The sequence below is a fragment of the Lutra lutra genome, chromosome 14 (assembly GCF_902655055.1).
Source record: "Lutra lutra chromosome 14, mLutLut1.2, whole genome shotgun sequence".
NCBI lineage: Eukaryota > Metazoa > Chordata > Mammalia > Carnivora > Mustelidae > Lutra > Lutra lutra.
In genome coordinates, this window is record NC_062291.1 from 60585619 (window position 1) to 60605968 (window position 20350).

Consider the following 20350-nt stretch of genomic DNA (forward strand, 5'->3'; position numbering starts at 1 on the left):
GGTCAGAGCATCTCAGGGTCCCGGGATTCTGGGAAGGGACTGAGACTTTGGGCTCAGTTCCTGGCTGCTGTGACCAGAGACAAGCGCCCTAACCGCTCCGAATCTCACCTTCTCATCTTTAAAGGGTTAGAACAGACCACCCGCCTCCTGGGGTCGCAGTGGGGATGAAATAAACCGATCCTTGCGAACCGGCTCCTGGTCCTAACGCGATACCTCTCAGTTAGTTGTGCTGCACGAACGGGTCAGTCCTCTGGCCTGCGCTCCCTGCCTTTTTGCTTGAAGGCGATCCCCCAATGACCGCCTGGCAGCCTCAAGACTCCCCAGAACGTCCCGGCACGTCCCAGACGCGTGGGCAGAGGGATGGGATCCCCCCTCCTCCCGCAGCGCGGTGCCTGGCGGGGACTGTCCCCTGCTGGGCGCGCCCAGTGGCTACACACCGTGCGCGCGTGCAGGTCTACACGCGCACACACGTGGATGTACGGCGTGCGACCCGCGCGTTCCGAGGGCTCGGGTTCGCGCGGCGGGACTGGGGGCCCGGAGCGGGGCCATTGTTCCGCCGCGAACCGCGGCCCCGCACCCGCCGGGGAGTCAGGCGGGACCCCGCGGGCCTCCTGGGCTCCGGCCCCCCAGCTGGGAGCCACGTCTGCCCTCCCACGCGTCCCTGCGAGCCGGAAGGCGGGAGCGAGCGGCGCGCGCTGCTCGGGCCTGGGGCTGCCCCGCTGTTGCCGCGGAGACCTCCCGGGTCCGGTCCGGCTGCGGAGTGCGGGGGAGGGGAGAGAAGGGCCGGTCCCGGGCGGGTGCCCACCCCCCACTCCCGGCCCCGATCCTCTCCCGCGAGCCGAGGGAAGGCTCCCGAGCGCCGCCGAGGCCGCGGGATGCCGGGCACAGGCCCAGCGGCCGGTGGAAGCAGAGCGGAGAAGGAGAAAGAGAGGGGAGGGGGAGCGAGTAGCTCGCGGCAGAGGGAACAGCAGATTGCGCCGAGCCAATGGCAACGGCTGGACGAGGTGGCACCAAATTCCCTTCGGCCAATGACGCGCCGGATTCTACAGAAGCCCATTAGCATTTCCCCAGGGGCAGGGGCAGGGGCTGGGGCTGCGGCTGCGGAGCCGCGGTGAGTCTGCGGCATCCTGTTTGCGCGTCTCCAGCCCGCAGCGCGCCTCAGCTCTGTCTCCTCCCCTCTCCCGCCCAGGCGGCTCTCCCACGGCGAGCCAACTCTGCGCACTTTGCCCCTTCTTGGCAGCGAATAAAAGGGGTCTTGGGAAATACGGGTGTCGGTCACCCACTGCCAGCTCTAGCCTTTAAATCCCCAGCCCGGGAAGATCCACGCACAGCGGCTCGGAGCCCGACACGGATCCCGCGCCTACAGCGCAGAAGAGGTTCCAAGAGCAGCGCCGCGGGTCACCGCGCACAGGCCGGCTTGGTAACCGAATTCCGCCCGGTGTGCGGGCTGTCCGGAGCCGCGCTCTGCCGTCTCAGCCGCGGGCAAGTGCTCCCAGCATCAGAGAGCCCAGATGCCGGCCCACTTGCTGCAAGAGGAGGTGAGCTCCGGGCGATTGCCCCAGACCGCGGGCTCAGGGTGGACAAGCGCGTTGAGATCCCCGCGGACTCTTAGCCATCTTTTGCGAGTTGTACTGCTTTCAGTTTGTCGGGAACGGGGAATGTAATTTGAGGACTTTGTTCCCCAACTTTTGTTTCTTAAGCTTTAAAGAAAAACCCGGTCGTACTTTCGTGTCTTTGTGCATGTGGGTTTTCCTTTGTGTTTTTTTAGGGATGTGAGTGTTTTATTACCCCTCCTTCCCCCTGTACCTTCACCTTGAGGTTCCACCACCCTCCCCAACCTGTGGGCACAGTTCCTGGGGACTTCCCTCCCTCCCACCAGGCGGTAAACCGGGCTCTCGGTGGATAACGCGGGCTTTGGGGGCAGGGTCTGTGTCTGTACTCCACCCTTCCCCCCAGCTTGCTGAGGGAGTGAAGTGGCGGGGGCTACTGCACGTGTCCTCTCCTGACTCTGGTTCCTCTCCTTCCAGATCTCTAGCTCCTACACTACCACCACCACCATCACCGCACCTTCCTCCAGGATCCTGCAGAATGGAGGCGGCAAGTTGGAGAAGCCTTCTCTGTACTTGGAAGGAGACATCCGCCCTGAAATGAAAGACGACATCTATGACCCAAGCTACAAAGATCCAGAGGGCCCAAAGCCCAAGGTTGAGTATGTTTGGAGAAACATCATCCTTATGTTTCTGCTGCACGTGGGAGCCCTGTACGGGATCACGCTGGTTCCCACCTGCAAGACCTACACCTGGATCTGGGGTAAGAGATTCTCTTGTGCTTCCGACCCAGTACCTCCGCTTCTCCCTACTCCTTTAAGAAGGTAGGATCTTGCATACAGAGGCATCAGCCCTTCTAGGCCCAGGTTTTCCCCGCCCTGTCTCTTGGTGAACCGACAGTGGTGGGCCACGAATGGGGCCTGGGGGGATCGGGATGCAGGAGTGACAATTCTGGGGGTCCTTCAGTGTGGGTGCTGGGCAGGGAGCCCTGAGACCCTGTGCTGCAGGTCTTGAAGTGAGTAGACCTGTGCCAGAGAGTCAGCTTTCCCTGTTTTCAGGTCATTTGCTTGGCTGCCTGGCCCAGCCCTGCCAAGGCCACGACCTGGGAGACATGGGAACATGGGACTAGAGCAGCAGCTCTACGGGGGATGTGTGGAGCACACTCAGAGCACAGCAGGAGAAACTGCTCAGGACAAGAGTTAGCAGAAGGGGGAGGAAGAGAAGAGGTTACCCACAAAATTCTTTTGCCCTGGCCCTTGGCCCAGCCAGGCTACCGGCTACAGGCCCAGCCGAAGAAGGCTCCTGAATAAGCCCGGTTACACAGATGTGCTGCTCTGACTCCATGTAAGTCTCCGGGGAGCTATACATGCCACCAAATGAACGTGTTCTGGGAATGAAATGAGGTTGAGGAAACATTTCCAGTTCCCATCTAGCCTAGCCTACTCCAGCCCGTGTCTCCTAATGTCATGAAGTGCCCCCTATCACCACTACCACTCCCCCCCCCCCCCCCCGCCCCTTGCCTGGGGCAGCCAGGCCAGAGAAGAGAGCCCTGAGCAGCCCCAGCCTTGAGGCTGCGGCAGTGAGGGAGACAGTTCCCAGTTTGTCCCTAACCTGCCCTTAGCTCAGCTCTTTCCGGGATGCCTGGCTATGAGCTGATGCAGGGCCCTGCCCCCTGGACACACACATGTGCTTTGCAGGCATTTTCCCCTCTGCTACCCAGAGCCGGACTTGGGAAAGGGGAAGTGGGAGCAGAGAGCCCCAGTGTTCCAGGGGCTCCGCGTTGGCCCTCTCTGAGGATGGTGAGTCAGGATTGCCCTCCAGAAGGCCGCTTGAGGAGTTCCAGCACAGTCTTGGGTATGGGGTGCTTGCTGACAGCTGCATTCTTGGAGGACGGTGTGTGGAATGGCCCAGTTGTAGCTGCTTCCCCCAGGACCTCTTTTTCCTAAAGGTAGTTGTCTTGGGAAATCCTCTGAGTGCCAGAGACAGAGAAGTACAGCTGGGTAGATCTGCTCTCTTTGGGATTTCTAATTTTCCAGGTACAACTGGGACAACAGTGCTTTTTTAGGATTAGGAAGGTAGTTCTCCTTAGATGATCAATGTGGGTCATTGCTGGGGCCAGCCAGGCTCAGGGAATCGGTTCACCTGCAGTCCAGGAAGGGCTCTTCTATCTGGAAAGAGCAGGGGATGTGTGTTCTCTGCCCCTCGGAGAAGCCAGGGGAAGAACTTCAGCTGCAGCGGGAGAGGTCAAGAGCAGGAGTGAGGGTCTCCCAGGGAGACTGTGGCTTCCCCTCTCTACCCTTTCTCCCCAGTAGAGGAGTCTTCACAAGTAGTTTTTGTCACCTGGAAAGCCCCTTGCAGCCTCAGGACACCCTGTAGGCCTGGTGAAGCCCAGAGTGTGGCCAGACAGCCGCTCATTGCTCCTCACCCTTGGCTGCTGGGTGGGGGGAGGGGCAGGCAGAGGACGATCCCCAAGCCCAGGCTGCACCCACTAGCTTTTTGATGTCCTGCCCTGGATGTGTACCATGCCTTTGGACAGAGAAACATGGCCCACGGGGACTGGATGGTGACTCTCTTTTCCTGTTCCTGGGCCCTATGCTGGATGACTTAGGCAGATGTCCAGATGGTGGAAGGGAAGTCAGAACAGGAGGAGCAAGGGGAGGGTCAGAGGCCCCACCTTCAGAGTTGAGGAGCTTGGCTTCACCTTTTCTTGTTTTATCCCTAAGGACAGTGTTAAATTAGCGACTGGTTGTGATTCCAGTATTTCTCATGACTGTGAGCAATTTTGAGCGCCTCTCTGAAGAGCCCTTAGGGGGAGGACTGAAGAGAGATCTCTGGGAACACTGAGGCCCGAGGGGTAAAACTTCTCAGGTCTCTTTCTTGGAACCAAAATGAGGAGACCTGACTCAGGCCGGCAGTCTGGACGTTAGTAGAGACACGACTCTCCCACTGGCTTACGGTCTCCTGTTAGACAGGCTTTCAAGGTTGGTAGGAAAAGGCAGTGGAGTGTATGGGCTCTTTTCCCAAGAACTTGGTAATGCTACTACGATCTTAGGCACTTTCTAAGTCGACTTGTCAGGGTCCTCAGTGGAAGACCTCAGAGGACCTCAGAGCTTCTGAGTGCTTCTGCTTTCAGGCCTGAAGCCATTTTTCTTCCTCCTTGATGTTTGGTGGGCTGTGGCTCAACTCTCTCTTTTCCAGGTGCAGGCAGATAGTGTATCTGGAGAGAAGTCAGCACATGGCTGGAGGCCAGCAAGTTGCCGGAGGCCCTTATGTCAGCCCAGAGTATGGGACAGTGGGTAGAATTTGTGCTGGGACAGACTCTGGCTCCATGGTTGTCCTCCAGATCCTGGAGGAGGGATAGGAGAGCATGGAGGGAGATAGGGATAGGGGAGGAGGGAGATAGGGATAGGGGAGGAGGGAGGCGGGGGTTGTTTAGGAAACTGGTATCTATGGCTGGAGAAGAACACGGGACAATTTGTGACACTGTTCAGAGTCTCTGACTGCGACGAGTTCTGTGGCCACTGAAGATCCATTGTTTCTAGCTGCTTCCCCAGGAATGAAACATTGTCAACAGTCACTGCTCTATCAAGGCCTCAGCCCCTGCCTGCTAGAGCCAACAGAGGAGGACGGGTATCCCAGGAACCCAATTCCTAGTTAGAGACTGTATCTCTAGATCATCCAGAGATTAGATCCTGCAGGCCTCCAGGAAAGGTGTGGCCGGACGGTGCTGGGGTGTTTCAGCGAACACTTGGAGGATTTCCTGCCGTCATCTAGAATTAGCCTTGCCAGAGAGAGTATGGGCTGACCAAGGCACATGGCAAAGGAGAGACACAGGAACCATGTGGGTATCTTGGTGGGTGGACAGGACAGCAGGAACAAAGAGTGCTTGTTGACAGAAAACCTGGTCTCCAACCATGGCTCCATTTCTCACCAGCCATGTGACCCTAGATAAACACTTCACTTCTCAGCGTGTATTCCTTCCTTCCACTGCAACGTGAGGATGTTAAACCCCATTCAGGGTATTCAGTGACTCAGAGAAGTCCTTAGCAAAGCTTAAGATAGGGCAGATTTTTCCCCTGATAGGACTGCACCGCCTGCTAGAATATTGAAATGCTTTCACGCTAGTTGGTACATAGCCATCATTCAGAGCCCTGCGAGTGTCCCTGAGAGCTCAGGGTCCCCTGAATTGGCCAGCGTTCAGACCATCCTAGCTTTCAAGTAGCTTAATACCACCTGTGCTTATGGGTCGTGAACTTTGCAGGAGTCATCTGTGGTCCTTAAAACTTTGGAAAAGGTTAGCTGAAGGTCAAAGGAGATAGGACCAGGGACAGTGTCCCTCACCACGGAGAATGACAAGTTGCTAGCTGGGTGGTGGTAAGAGCCTGCTTCTCTGCCTGGCCTTTCTCAAGCGCCTGGGACTCAGCTAATATCAGAGGGTGGGCAGTGATGGTATTTTTCAAGGGGTAAAAGTGAAGGGACAGAGGAGACCAAGGCATCCCCGAAGTTCAAGGTGAAACAAATCCTCACTCAAAGCCTAAAGAACACATAGACTTGGACGGGAGCCATCATGTGAATGCCTTCCCAGATGAGTGACTGCCCACATTGACTTTCCCTGGTAGGATTCCTCTACTATTTGCTCAGTGCTCTGGGCATAACAGCAGGAGCTCATCGCCTGTGGAGTCACCGGACTTACAAAGCTCGGCTGCCCCTGAGGCTCTTCCTGATCATTGCCAACACGATGGCCTTCCAGGTGAGAAGCTGCCTTTTTGCTCAGCTCTTTTCTCTCTGCTCTTCTAATGGTCCGGGGGCAGAATGGAGAAGCTCAGCACCTAGAGAGGAGCCACACGCGGACAGCACTTGGCTGTCCTCTCCCCTTACGGTCACCTCAAGCGCAGCCCCAGTCCCTAAGTCCACATCGGAAGAGGGGAGTAGGAGATACACAGGTAACAGTCTCAGTGTCACGGGGTGGTGTTTTGATCATCAGGTCCCTCTGTTATCACGCAGTCTGGGCCACTGTAGTCCTTTATCATAAGGGCTCACTGTGCCTAAGCCAGGAACTGACCCCGGTTTCCTGGGCAGGCGCTGGACAATAAATTCACGACTTGAGGTGAAAAGCTTAGGATTCCTCCACAACAGGGTGGAGGTTGATGTTTCATAGACTCTTGAACTCTGTGTTCTCAGGTATCAGAGCAAATACTTCTGTAGCCCCATGTGCCTGACTATTCTAAGCCCTTGGCATAAATTAGCTCATTAAATCCTCACAACAGTCTTAGAAGGGAGGTACTGTGACCCGCATTTTACAGATGAGGAAACGGGGTCACTGAGAAGTTAGGCGGACCGACATCACGGTCCTGTATCAAGCCGCCAGCCTGGCTGAGTGAAGAATTGAGGTTTGTTGAGGCGGAAGGTGAGTAGCAGAGACAGAATGGGAGAAGGGAACTCCTGGTTGGTAAGGGGGAGCCAGGGACAAAAGATGCCCAGGGGTATGGGGCTTAGCTGGGAGCGAGAGGAAAAAGGAAAGAAACTGAACTGATCCCTTTCTTCATGGCAGTGTCCCAGGTACTCACCACAGTCAGTTAATCCTCTGGGTCACAGCACTTCATGCCTTGAGGGGCCTGATCTTGTCTTTGTGGGGCAAAGGAGGAGATTTAGCACATCCTTTAAGGCATTGAAAGAATCCCGGAGGAGCGCAGAGGTCATTTGGAAATGCGGTCCGGACTGTGATTTCTGTGTCATGATCTGTGTGGCATGAGACTGGAGCTCCCGGAAGCTTCACCCACTGACCAGGACCTGGGAGGCAGGCTGCCTGCCTCAGGTTCTCCATGCCCCAGGGTTTGGCACCCCATGAGGACCTTCGCCAACGCTTTCTTCTTGCTTAAAGAATTGCCATATGCTTTTCTAATGAAACCAAGCTCTGTACTATCTCCTCCTCCATTCTGCTCACTCTGTAACTAACCCTCAAGAGGCTAGTCCTACTCAGGTGTCCTGGGACTTCAAATTGCTTTTCCACTTAAGCTTCAGTGGCAAGTTGGGGGAGAGAGGGAGCCCGCTGCAGGACTCCTCGGGTACCCTGACTCCTGGGTATTCTGTGAGGGTGGGCTGAGAGCCAGGGGCTCTTAGAATTGCCTCTCCCTTGGAATTCTCCGCAGAGGGAATCTCTGGCCAGGCCTACATTCCTCTTATCTGTCCCTCCAGAACGACGTGTATGAATGGGCCCGAGATCACCGTGCCCACCACAAGTTTTCAGAAACGCATGCCGATCCTCACAATTCCCGGCGTGGTTTTTTCTTCTCTCACGTGGGTTGGCTGCTTGTGCGCAAACACCCAGCTGTCAAGGAGAAGGGTGGTTTGCTAGACTTGTCTGACCTCAAGGCTGAGAAGCTGGTGATGTTCCAGAGAAGGTAAGTGAAGCAGTAACAGAGCTGGGCATCTGGTGTTTGGGGAACCCCCTTTTCTCTGAGAGCTTATAAACTTAACCTGAGAAATATACTGGGTTTGCATGTTCCAAATTAAATTTAAAACCCTAATAGTTAATAGCCCACAGGCTCAGGGCCGTGGACTGTTGTACTTCCTCTCAGAGTTCTCTTAAGTAAACCAGTTAGATTCAGCAAATACTTAGTGACCTAGGACGGTCATGATACAAAGGCGAATGTGTCACAATCCTTACCTTCAAGGAGCTTGTAGCCTGTTGGGAAGCAGAGAGAAAACCGAGGGTCTACATAACTATGATTTGTGGTGAGATATTTTCTTTACCAATGAGAGATGCAAAGGAAAGGAAGATAGTGTAGTGGGTGGGGGTCACTGGGGAAAGGTTTATAAAAGAAGAGAGCTTTGGAATCCACTGATAGATAGAGAGTTTCACAGGTGTGTGCCGGGAGGGAGAGTACAAAAAGAAAGAACATGAAAGCATGTTCCAGCAACAAAGGCCTTCTGCTTGAAGTGTAGGGTGTGGTCGAAGAAAGACCAGAAAGAAGCTGATGCTATTCTTGTAGAGCCTTAAAAGCAGATTTAGGATTTAATTCGATAGGCAGTGAGAACCCATTACAAGTTTTTTGAGCAGGAATGTGGTGATAACTGGAGGTGTGCTTTAGAAAGGTCACTCTCAGGGGAGGGTTGAAAAAAAAGAAAAAGACCAAGTCAGAGAGGTGAGAAGCAGGGCCAGGAGTTCAGAGCTAATGGGGATCTGTGCTGCAGAAGCAGTGGCAGGTACAAAAGTCTGATGCAGGGAATACTAATGACACAGACTTGAGTGTCTGAAGAGAAGCAGGAAATCGGTTCCCTGGGAATGTCAATGGCGTGGTCCACATTTGAGACAGTGAAGAATGGCGTGGGGCCTCCAGAGGGCTTGTGTGCCTGAAGGACAGTGACTCCCTGAGGAGGAAGAGGAACGATTTTGAGGTGGCTAGCGGGACCTGGAGGCAAGACACAAACCCTAGACTCTGCAAAAAAACATAGACAGGAAAGAGAAAGGAGCCTAAAGGCAGAATGGAAAAACCGCCTGGGAAGGAGAACTCAAGTTTATGAGCTGGTAACCTAGACCTCACCTGTTTCACCAAGATGGTGTGCTGTGTGCTGCTACAGTCTGACAGAACAATGGATTCAGAGGCTGGAGGCAAGCCTTCCAATCCTTGTTCCACCGGTTCCTACCGGTGTAACCCCTCATGTAACCCCTCATTACCTCATTTTCTAAAAACTGGGATGTTCTCAAAAGATTGCCCCACCCCATCCCCTCTTGCTGTGCCTCTGGCTACAGGGTACTCAAGTAGAGGGGGAAGAGACGCTCCCAGTAGCTACAGAGGAAAATCAGGCGGGACCAGGAGCTGTCCTCTGCCCTCTGACCCGGCGTCTGGTCTCTCGCTGTAGGTACTACAAATCCGGCATTCTGCTGATGTGCTTTATCCTGCCCACCTTTGTGCCCTGCTATTGCTGGGGCGAGACCTTTCAGCACAGCTTATTCGTCGCCACTCTGTTGCGTTACGCCATCGTGCTCAACGCCACGTGGCTGGTGAACAGCGCTGCCCACCTGTATGGATACCGCCCTTATGACAAGAACATTAACCCCCGAGAGAACATCCTGGTGTCCCTGGGAGCTGTAGGTAAGTCCACTGTCCACAGCAAGACCCTTGCTAGTGGTCCACTGGTTCGGGTATTAGACAAGGAGCCAGAAAAACCAGATGAACCTGTTTTAGGACTTCTTTCTGGCTGGTTTTCCACTAAAGGACAGTATATGAGAAGACTCTTTGGAGTTGGGCAGCAGGTCTCATGTAAAAAGGAAAGGGTAAAAAGCAACAGTGCCTTTGATTTCAGGTTATAGAACCTTCACAAATGCTATGTTTGATCAGCCCCTTTGGGTGTTCCTTTTCCCAGTCACCTTTGGGGCCGGACTCCCAAGTCTTGCTTGGGGCAGGGAATGCATAAATGGACAACAGGATCATCTGGATAGGCCGTGAGCCTTGGGTTTTATATTCATACATGGTATAGGAGCCCCTGGGTGCTGCAGTCAGTTAGGCATCCGACTCCACTCTTGGTTTCGCCTTGGGTTGTGATCTTGGGGTTGTGAGATCGAGCCCCATGTTGGGCTCTGAGCTCATGGAGGAGTCTGCTTGGGATTCTCTCTCCCTCTGCCTCTGCCCTTCCCCACTGCACTCTGTCTCTCAAAAAAATTAAGTAAATCTTAACTCTTAAAAAAAAAGAAATATGCTCTATCCTTGTCATTACATTTAATCAGCTTCTGTTTTCTCTTGCTGTATTCGAGTAGGTCGTATTTGAAGTGTATGCCGTGCTGTACGGCCTGCTGGTGCCAATACGAAGGACATCAAAGCACTTGTGTATGGCCGTTAATGACCGCCTATCAGTCTTATCTCTTGTCCTGTCTTTTTCTCCGGCTTCTCTTCTGTGCCGGGAGCAGCCCTTACCCACAACGTGGCTTCGGGAACCACCACTAAAGCGGTTGGTTTGCTCACAAGTGCCTGCTGGCGGATCTGATGCTGACTATTCATGAATTTCTTTCTGTTGTTCCAGTCCCACTAGCCAGAGCCTAAGACAACGGGCTTCTGCCATCTGTCTCTGTTCTTTCTCTGTCACTGCTGGCAACTAAATATAGACCTTGACCAAGGCCTAGAATTTATTTTCCTTAAGCAGACCCCTGTGGCCTCTTCCTCACCAGCAATCAGGTGCCATCATTGGTCATACAGTATATCTAGGCAGCCTCACTGGTGCACACGTTTCTGCACACTACAGCCTCGCCTTTGCTTTCTCTCTTTAGAAAATCTTCCTTTAGATTCTCAACCCCGGCTCTCTCTCCTGTGTGGACTGAGGCATTCTTTCCTGTCTCTTTCGCCCTCTCATGCATCTCACTTTCTACCCTTGTGCCTGTTCTTCCTTTGGCCCATGTTTGAAATCAATCACTTCGGCTATGTAAGTCTGAGATTTTCATAGAAATAGAATTTTCTAGAATGAGATTTGTCCCGCGGCACCCCAGGGTCCACGCTGAGCTTCCCCAACTCCAGCCTCTTTATGAGCATTGGTTCAGAATGGCGGCTGGTGTCTTACTTCGTCTCAGGTGCCCTTCATCTCTGCTCCCTGTTTCTCCTCCCTTATCACCTCCACCTTCGTTCTCTTGTAGCTAGTTTCTATCTGCCAGTCTAATCTGTTTTTCTTGAGTTACCTGCCACACAGTCACATGCTCATTTGCTCGAAGTCAAAGCTGACCTCCTCCCTGGAGCCTTTCTCCCGAGGTATCTTGCTGCCCCAGTTGCAAACTCTTGTCCTTTCTTCTACCTGTGGACCTTCCTCTTTTTTGTCTTTCTGCTGGGTGTGTATCTGATTCCGTTTTAAATCTGATAAGTAGAGGCCTGTTTGAGCTTTCAAGGAGCCCTGGTACAAAGCCACTTATGGAAATTAGTAATCCTGTCAGTACCTTTGGCCTCGTGGTTATCCCAGCCTCCTACTCAGTTCACACTGAATAATCAGGTGTCACACGGAGAGGACATACCTTGACTTGCCCTGGATGGTGTCATTTACTCTGTAGGACTTCCTTCACTTGCTTGTTATTAATATCATTACTACTCTCCCGGGGTTCTTTTATCTTCAAAGAGCTCACTGTGCTCTTTTATTAGCTGTTCTTGACCCAGCTTTCCCCCAGCTTTAGGAGGGTCCATATTGTTAATTGTTGAATACCATGCAAAAGAAGAGTCCTGCCAAGGGTTGGCGCACTTGCTTTCTGTGGAGTTTCCAAAGCTTTACCTCTTCCTGAAATTCTCTGGACACCAGAATGTCTTTGTTTTCCCTCAACCCAGCAAAGTGAACCGCTCCTCTCAGAACCTCAGAGGTTAGAGGGAATATCTAAGCATTTTCATTCTTATTCCCTCAGAGAAATTCTGTTTTATTAGACTCTCCCCTCTGCTGCCGCCCCGCCCCCCCACCTCCCCTGCCCCAGCACACCCTAGGGTCGAAGCTCAAAGAACCAGAAGCCAGAGCAGTTCATTCCAAACTGGTAGAAGCTGAGGAAACATGGGACCCTGCACTGGGCCGCTTTTCTCCTGACGTTGGGCTGTTAACTGCCAGTTCTGTCTGTACTGACCCCCCTTGTCCCCACTTAGAGGTGGTTGGAAGAAGTGCGGCCAAAGTCCTTCATTCGGGACCCTCTGCTCTCCCCACCCTGACACGTGCTCGTGTACCCCAAGAGCCTCTGGGGGTCTCAGACCAGTACTTAGGGAACTTTCCCACCTAAAATCCCTTCCCGGCCCCGAGCTCTTTCTCTCTAGTCAGCTTATCCTCTTAAGAGGAATTCCCAGTCCTCCTCTGACACAGGCTCCTAGACTCGGTGGCCAGGACTCCCCCGTTATTTTTTAAGATGCCTCTGAGGCGATCAGTCTGGTTCAGAGCCGAAGAGACTGGACTTGCTCGTCTGTTCAGCAACAGCAAGTTTCTGCTAGGTTTGAGGTTGGCTGCTGGACACCCCGCCTGCGGAGACCGAGAAGACCACATTGTGCTACGCGGCTCCATAACTCTTGTCCTTGCTTTTGTTCCAGGGGAGGGCTTCCACAACTACCACCACTCCTTCCCCTACGACTACTCTGCCAGCGAGTACCGCTGGCACATCAACTTCACCACCTTCTTTATTGATTGCATGGCTGCCCTCGGTCTCGCTTACGACCGGAAGAGAGTATCCAAGGCTGCTGTCTTGGCCAGGATTAAAAGAACTGGAGACGGAAGCTACAAGAGTGGCTGAGTTTGGGGTCCCTCGGGTTCCTTTTCCAAAAGCCAGCCAGGCACAGGTTTAATGTTCTGTTTATTAACTACTGAATAATGCTACCAGGATGCTAAAGATGATGATGTTAACCCGTTCCAATACAGTATTCCTTTAAAATTGAAAGCCAACAACTCTGCCTTCATGATGCTAAGCCGAGATTCTTAGTTCTTCTCTTATCCTCTCTCTCTTCTAGTCCGTTGTCCTTTTCTCTGTTTGGTTCTTAACCACCTTCCTTTTTCTCCTTGCTCATTGCCTCCCAGGCAAGCAGCTGGTCATTCGTGGGTGGGTGTCCAGCTTCCACAGCCTAGACAACCTTTCTGTAGTCCAGAATCAGTGGTCTTTGCCCCACATAACTCTTTCCTTGAGCTGTCCTGAGCTTTAGGGTGGGTGGCTCATGCTAGAGGTATGAGAACATACCTTCTGGGAAGGCCCATGTTAATTATCTTCAGCTCAGGCTTTTGCAAGTTGGAATGGAAAATAACTTTATTTGGCACAAAGCTTCTAAAGCAGATAAACCGGCAGGGGAGAGAGTTCGCGTGCATGGTATGATTGAGAGGTAAAGATGGGGTGAGGTGGGAAGCAAGGCAAGGAGCTCCTGCTGGGATTGGACACATATGGTTGCTTGCCTAGTGAGGACTTGGAGCACCACCAGACGGCATGCCTCCTTTCTCTCCTGACTCTGACTAGGGAATGGCCATAGAGCCCAGCAATGCTAGAACACAAAAGCAAATCTCAATGTCCCAGTGTAGTTTAGGTTGGAGATAAAGAAGCAGCATCTAGTTTGTAGTAAAAGTGGTCTCTCCTGGGGAAGGATTTTTTTTTTTTTTCTTGAATAACAGGAAGATTTCTTATTCCATATGACAAGAAATCTTGAGGTTGGTTGTTTCCAGAATTAGAGAATCTAGCAGATCACGGAATCATCAAAATTCTTTCATCTTTCTGCTCTGCCATCTTCAGGCCATCAGTCATCTCCCATCATGGTAATAAGGTGGCTGAAGCGTTTCCAGACATCCAAAAAAGGAATGTGTTTGTGGCATAGTGGTGAGCATAGCTGTCTTCCAAAAAAGGAAGGCTTTTAAGCGGTGGAGTTGGGTCCAACATCAAAATATATATACATACACACTCTGCTTGGAACGTTCAAGTAATTCACTTAGGGTATTTCCCTCTGAAAGAGGGGTGCTTGAAGAGGAGAAATGAGGTGGGTTGTCTACTCTCCTCTCACTGCTGGACAGGAGATGGAGAGGTTCAGGGCTAGGTCTGTTGGCAGTTCCTAAGAGATGACTTTACAAAAGAAGGGCTCTGAGAACACATTGCCAGGGGATTCAGAAGGTTACTACTGAGTACGTCATTGGGTGTCCTGATTTAGAAGCTGGTTATACAAACAAATTAAATGTTATGTTCATTCATTCATTCATTCCAGTTTCTCCTTGGAATGAGTACAAACTAGAAGGCTTCTCCCTGCAGTGCTGAACCATTTCTCCCAGTCCTTCTCAGTTAACTTTTAGCGTAAAGTGTAGGACTGCCTGGGGGGCGAGGTAGGAATCTCTTAATTACTGTGGGTTTTGATTCCTGGCTCTACCCTATATGTGCATCCCTCCCTCCCTGGTTCTATCTCCTCCCTGATGTTTTCTTCTCTCTCTGGACAGGAAGCCTCCTCTGTGTGTACTCGGAGGTAGTGATGGTTCTTGCTCACCAGGCAGCTCCCTCTCCTGCAGACAGAACGCTCAGGGTCACTGAACCACTGTTTCTCTTTATAAAGCTCGCCGCCACTTTCACTTGGCCTCCAGAGGACCTCCACCTACACCCCTGAGCTCCCCTGCCACACTGATGACTCAAGAAGAGGCTGGCAAACCTTACTAGAAACATCCCTGGCTGAGGTACTCTCATGAGGCACAACCAGGCCAGAGGCTTGGATTGTGCCAGTGAGGCAGCCATGGAGCAAGAAAGGGGTTTGTTTTTAGCCTCCTCTGTCTCACTCAGTACGCCTGCTCAGCCCAAGTCCGTGCTCTCAGCGGACAGTGCAATGCTTGTAGAAGTAGGAGGGAGCCTAGTCTTCACTGGGAAGCACAAGAAGCAAAGGAAAGTTCCAAAGTGCCTCATGCAAAAGGAGGCCCTGTTCCCTGGAGTCGGGCTGTATTGCAAAGCCCGAGACCTGGGATCTGAAATGCCATGAACTTTGCTGAACAGCATCTCTGTTTGGCAAGCCAACCAGCATTCCCCACCACACAGCCTAGGGCCACAGCCAGGGTAATGTAGAAGAGGTCTGAAGAAAGCATCAGTGTTTTGAGAACCTTGGACTACCCCTGTCCCTGTACCTCAGTCATCAATGCAAAAGCCTGGCTTTACTCTCTGAAAGATTGGAAATGTACAATACCAAATGCTCTCTGTGCTGTTGAGCCCCAGTAGTGGAAGGGAAGAGGGCCTTTCTTCCTGTATGTATTGAATAGACAGAGGCTACAAGGGTTCACTGGACTAAAGGCATCCACACCTTTAGAGCTGTTCTCTCAGTAGAAAAGACTCTAATGGAACATCACTGTAGTTCAGATCTGCTGGCTTGTGGACTTAGCCCTTGGAAATAAATGCCTGTTGGGTAGTTTCAATTCGACAGGTTATCAGATGCCTGCTTTATAATTTTGGACCAAAACCAAGTCTGTCTTTCTATTCTAATCCTGTCCCAGGGATCTGGTCCGTACCATGACCCTACACAAGGCTGGACAGGGTCCTCAGGCTGAGGGCCCCTCCGTATAGGAGAATGTGGAGGTAGAGGGGTGTCTGCTAAGTAAGGAAAACTTGTCTTCAAGATTTTAAAGCTGAGTTCAGTTGACACATTAATGATCCAGAAACTCAAGTCTGAATTTCTAACAGTCCTTGCTTTGTGGGTGTGTCGACAACTTATTTGGGTGCCTTACATCTTTTCTAATCAGTGTTGCATATGAGCCTGCTCTCACTCCCTCCTCCCTCCCTCCATGGAGTTCCTTTGCACCTGAGACCCTGCAGAAGTGGCTGGTAGAAGAGGGGGCCTGGCTGGAGAATTATCAGTGTAGCTGTTCACAGGATTCCCTTCTGGGCTTCATTTTGGAAACTTTTCTTAGGGCTGTTTTTATTAAGTGCCCACATTTGATGGAGGGTGGAAGTAATCTGAATGTATTTGATTTATGATATTTTTTAGATTAAAAGATGGTTGTAGCATTTAAAATGGAAACTTTTTCTCCTTGGTTTGCTAGTAACCTGAGTGTATTCTCTGTAAGTATAGCTCAAATGGGTCAGCGTGAAAGGTCAAAGAAAGCAAGGTGTCCACGTGACGCGGGTAGTTAAGGCCAGCGCCTCTCCTACCACTGTGCCACTGACTTGCTGTGTGACCCTGGGCAAGTCACTTAACTATAATGTGCCTCAGTTTTCCTTCTGTTAAAATGGGATAATAATACTGACCTACCTCACAGGGCAGTTTTGAGGCGTGACTAATGCTTTTTATAAAGCATTTTGGGATCCTTCAGCAGAGGAATTCTTTTAAGTCCTGAGTATTTTTATAGTAGCAGTATCCACCGTGAACTTGTGTCCACCATGAACCGTGCGTCCCGGATGCTATCATTAATCGATATGATTTTCTCTGAGAGATTGGATAAATCCATTGGATAAGTGGTGGATAACTAGCCAGACAAAATTTGAGAATGCATAAACTTATTGCCATGGAAACGATACACAGGATACCTTTTCCTAGATTGGGTGGGATTTTTTCCCCTTTTATGTGGGATAGTAGTTATTTGTGACCTAAGGATAATTTTGGAATAATTTCTATTAATATCAACTCTGAAGCTTAGTTGTACTGATCTGAAATTGTGTTTGTTCATAATAAAAGTGAAGTGAATCTGATTGCATTGTGTCTGGGTGATTTTTGGCTGCGATTCAAAGTTTCCTGGAACTTATCTCTATGGTCTACCACACTGACTGTCCCTGTTCCATGTACCTTTAAGAGTAAAAAAGAAGTCCGATGCTACACTGGCTGACTCATACCCTGGTAACCCGCCCTGCCCTGCCTGAGGGTAACTTTAGGTTAAATGCAGCCTTGGCAGCCGGAAACCAGGAGTCCAGGAGTCCGCTGCCGCTGTGAAGTCAAACACATTTACACCAGTTGGCGCTTCCGCCCTGGGGAAATGCCAGGTGTCTGGTGTGTCACATGGTCACATGGGCCCAAGACAAGAGACACAGAGAGAAAGAGAACAGCAGGAGAGGCCCAGGCTGGGCAGTCTAGGTCAATCATCCAAAGGAACATGAAGAAATGTGGTCCCTCCTGGGAATTCAGTGGCTTCCTGAAAATGCTGATGAATCACAGCAGGAAGAAAAGAAAAACAATCCAAGGGAGGGTTTGGAAGCTCCCAGGATAAAGAGCGCTCCATGATCTTAAGGTGGAAAAGCCTTAGCCTTTACCACTTACCTGAGAATCCTCATTAGAACGTAGAGAAGAGAATGTAGACTTTTTACAGTTTGAAGAAGCTCCGTCTTCCGGTAGGAGCCGCCTTGACAATGCCTAGGCTTCTGAGTTCCCCAGAACCAGCACTCCTTGCTGGCCGATACAGGTTGCCCTCACCTTGGATGAGAAGCAAGATTGTTTCAGAGTAATTCTGAGCATGCAAAATCAAGTCTTTATTCATGGAAGCCTCGTCAGGCCTTAATAACCTAAGTGGGTAATGGCATTCTCTTCACCAGTATCTGCCTTTCCACTCCTTTCCCTCTATTTTGTTTAAAATGTTCAGGCTGGGGGCGCTTGGGTGGCTCAGTGGGTTAAAGCCTCTGCCTTCAGCTCAGGTCATGATCCCAGGGTCCTGGGATAGAGCCCCACATCAGGCTCTCTGCTCAGCAGGGAGCCTGCTTCCCCACCCACCCTCTCTCTGCCTAACTTTCCGCCTGCTTGTGATTTGTCAAATAAATAAATAAATAATTTTTTTAAAGATTTTATTTATTTATTTGACAGACAGATCACAAGTAGGCAGAGAGGCAGGCAGAGAGAGAGGAAGGGAAGCAGGCTCCCCATTGAGCAGAGAGCCCAATGCGGGGCTTGATCCCAGGACCCTGAGATCATTTTTTTTTTTCAATTTTATTTATTTATTTGTCAGAGAGAGAGGGAGAGGGAGTGAGGGAGCACAGGCAGACAGAGTGGCAGGCAGAGGCAGAGGGAGAAGCAGGATCCCCGCTGAGCAAGGAACCCGATGTGGGATGTGGGACTCGATCCCAGGACGCTGGATCATGACCTGAGCCGAAGGCAGCCGCTTAACCAACTGAGACACCCAGGCACCCCAATAAATAAAATCTTAAAAAAATAATAAAATAAAATGTTCAGGCTGGACTATTGTTTCCCATGCTGGGAAACTGCACCCTTCCTTCCAAGTATCAGCTTTGTTTCTCATTAACTGGCATCCAGTTGATACAATTTGTTCTCACTAAGCTCTGCCACTTTCTTTTCCTTTCCTCCTCTCTGCTGCCTGGTTGTCCTGATGGAACTGGCTTCTCTGCTTCCTCCAGGCAGTCTGTATTCTGTACATTTGCTATTTAACCCTGTGGCAGTTTCCCGATTCCTGTCTGCAAAAGTTCCAAGAAGGGGAAAGAAAGGGGAGAGCTCCTAGAGCTTGACCAGAATGCTCAGTTGAATTCAAGATTAAGAGAGAAAAGGAATACATAATGAACTCCCTGTAAGGGTGAGTTGGACAAAAAGAGCTCGGGGGGGGGGGGGGGGGGGGGGGGGGGCAAGATAATGAACTCTTACTTGATGTGTTTTGTGTGCGGAGCTAGAAAGAGGTTAAGGCTCTACTTAATAACCAAGGTTTAACCATGGGACAAGGATAAAATAATTCAAAATAATAATAAAGAAGAGCATAGAAATGAGATTTCTGATGCCCAATGGCCACCAATTTTCTCCCTCTTCCCTAAAAGAAGAACCAAGATAGTCCCTAGAAGTATCTGCTGGGGCAGAAAAAGAAAGAAAAGGCTTCCAGATTGGAAAGTAAGAAGTAAATCCATCTCTGTATGCAAATGACATGATTTTGTATATAAGGAAATCCTAAAGAATCCACACAGAAAAAACTATTAGAGCTAATAAATTCACCAAGGTGCAGAATACAAGATCAAAACACAAAAACAAATCAATTGTATTTCTATAAATACACTTGTAACAGCAAAAAGAATAGGATAAGTAGAAATAAATTTAGCAGTAGAAGCCCATAAGAATAGTACATAGTTGGGGCGCCTGGGTGGCTCAGAGTTTTAAGTCTCTGCCTTCAGCTCATGTCATGGTCTCCGGGTCCTGGGATCAAGCCCCGCATCGGGCTCTCTGCTCAGCAGGGAGCCTGCTTCCCCCTCTCTCTCTGCCTGCCTCTCTGCCTGCTTGTGAGCTCTCTCTCTGTGTCAAATAAATAAATAAAATATTAAAAAAAAAAAAAAGAATGGTACATAGTTAACTACAAAATGTCATTGAAAGAAATTAAAGAAGGGGTCCCTGGCTGGTTTAGTTAGTAAAGCATGTAACTCTTAATCTCGAGGTTTTGAGTTCGAGCCCCATGCTGGGTTTAGAGATTACTTAAAAATAAACTCTTAGGGGGGGCACCTGGGTGGCTCAGTGGTTTAAAGCATTTGCCTTCGGCTTAGGTCATGATTTCCAGGTTGTGAGTTCAAGCCCCACATTGGGTGTAGAACTTACTTAAAAAAAAAAAAAAAAGGAACAACTTAATGATAAAAAAGACAACCCAGTTTTAAAATAAGCAAAATGGGCGCGCCTGAGTGGCTCAGTGGATTAAGTCGCTGCCTTCGGCTCGGGTCATGATCTCAGGGTCCTGAGATTGAGGCCCGCATCGGGCTCTCTGCTCAGCAAGGAGCCTGCTTCCTCCTCTCTCTCTCTGCCTGACTCTCTGCCTACTTGTGATCTCTCTTTCTCTGTCAAATAAATAAATAAAATCTTTAAAAAATAAAATAAAATAAGCAAAATGTTTGAACCAACATCTCTCCAAATAAGATACACAAATGACCAATAAGCACATGAAAAGAGGCTCAGTATAGCTCTTAAGGAAATGCCAGTCAGAACCACAGTGAGAAACCATTCACAACTCACTAGGATGGCTCTAATGAAAAGACAGTTAATAACAAGTGTTGATGAGGATGTAGAGAAACTGGAACCCTCATGTATTGCTGGGGGGGATCTAAAATTATGTGGCTACTTTGGAAAACAGTTTGGCAGTTCCTCAAAAGGTTAAATAAAACATAGTTACTGTATGATCCAGCAGTTTTATACTTAGGTATATACCCAAGAGAACTGAAAACATGCCCACACAAAAACTTGTACATGAAAGTTCATGGCAGCATTATTTACCAAACAATAGCTAGAAACAACCCCAAGGTTCACCAAGCGATGAATGAGCACAATGTGGTATAGCCATATTATGGGATGGTATTCAGACACACACACACACACACACACACACACACACACACACACGACTTACAGATGCCTCTACAACATGGGTAAACTTTGAAAACATTATTCTAAGGGAAAGAAGCCAGACAC

The 20350-nt window shown here is 50.3% G+C and overlaps 1 protein-coding gene across 1 annotated transcript; it reads left to right on the forward strand.

The window, feature by feature from the left end:
* Positions 1-1153: 1153 nt before the first annotated feature.
* SCD (stearoyl-CoA desaturase) lies at positions 1154-16671 on the forward strand. Its single transcript, XM_047703431.1, has 6 exons — positions 1154-1538; positions 2028-2310; positions 6167-6297; positions 7743-7948; positions 9411-9643; positions 12581-16671. Exons 1-6 carry the CDS (start codon positions 1512-1514, stop codon positions 12778-12780), a joined length of 1080 nt encoding a protein of 359 aa, XP_047559387.1. The 5' UTR covers positions 1154-1511; the 3' UTR covers positions 12781-16671.
* The last annotated feature ends 3679 nt before the right edge of the window (positions 16672-20350 follow it).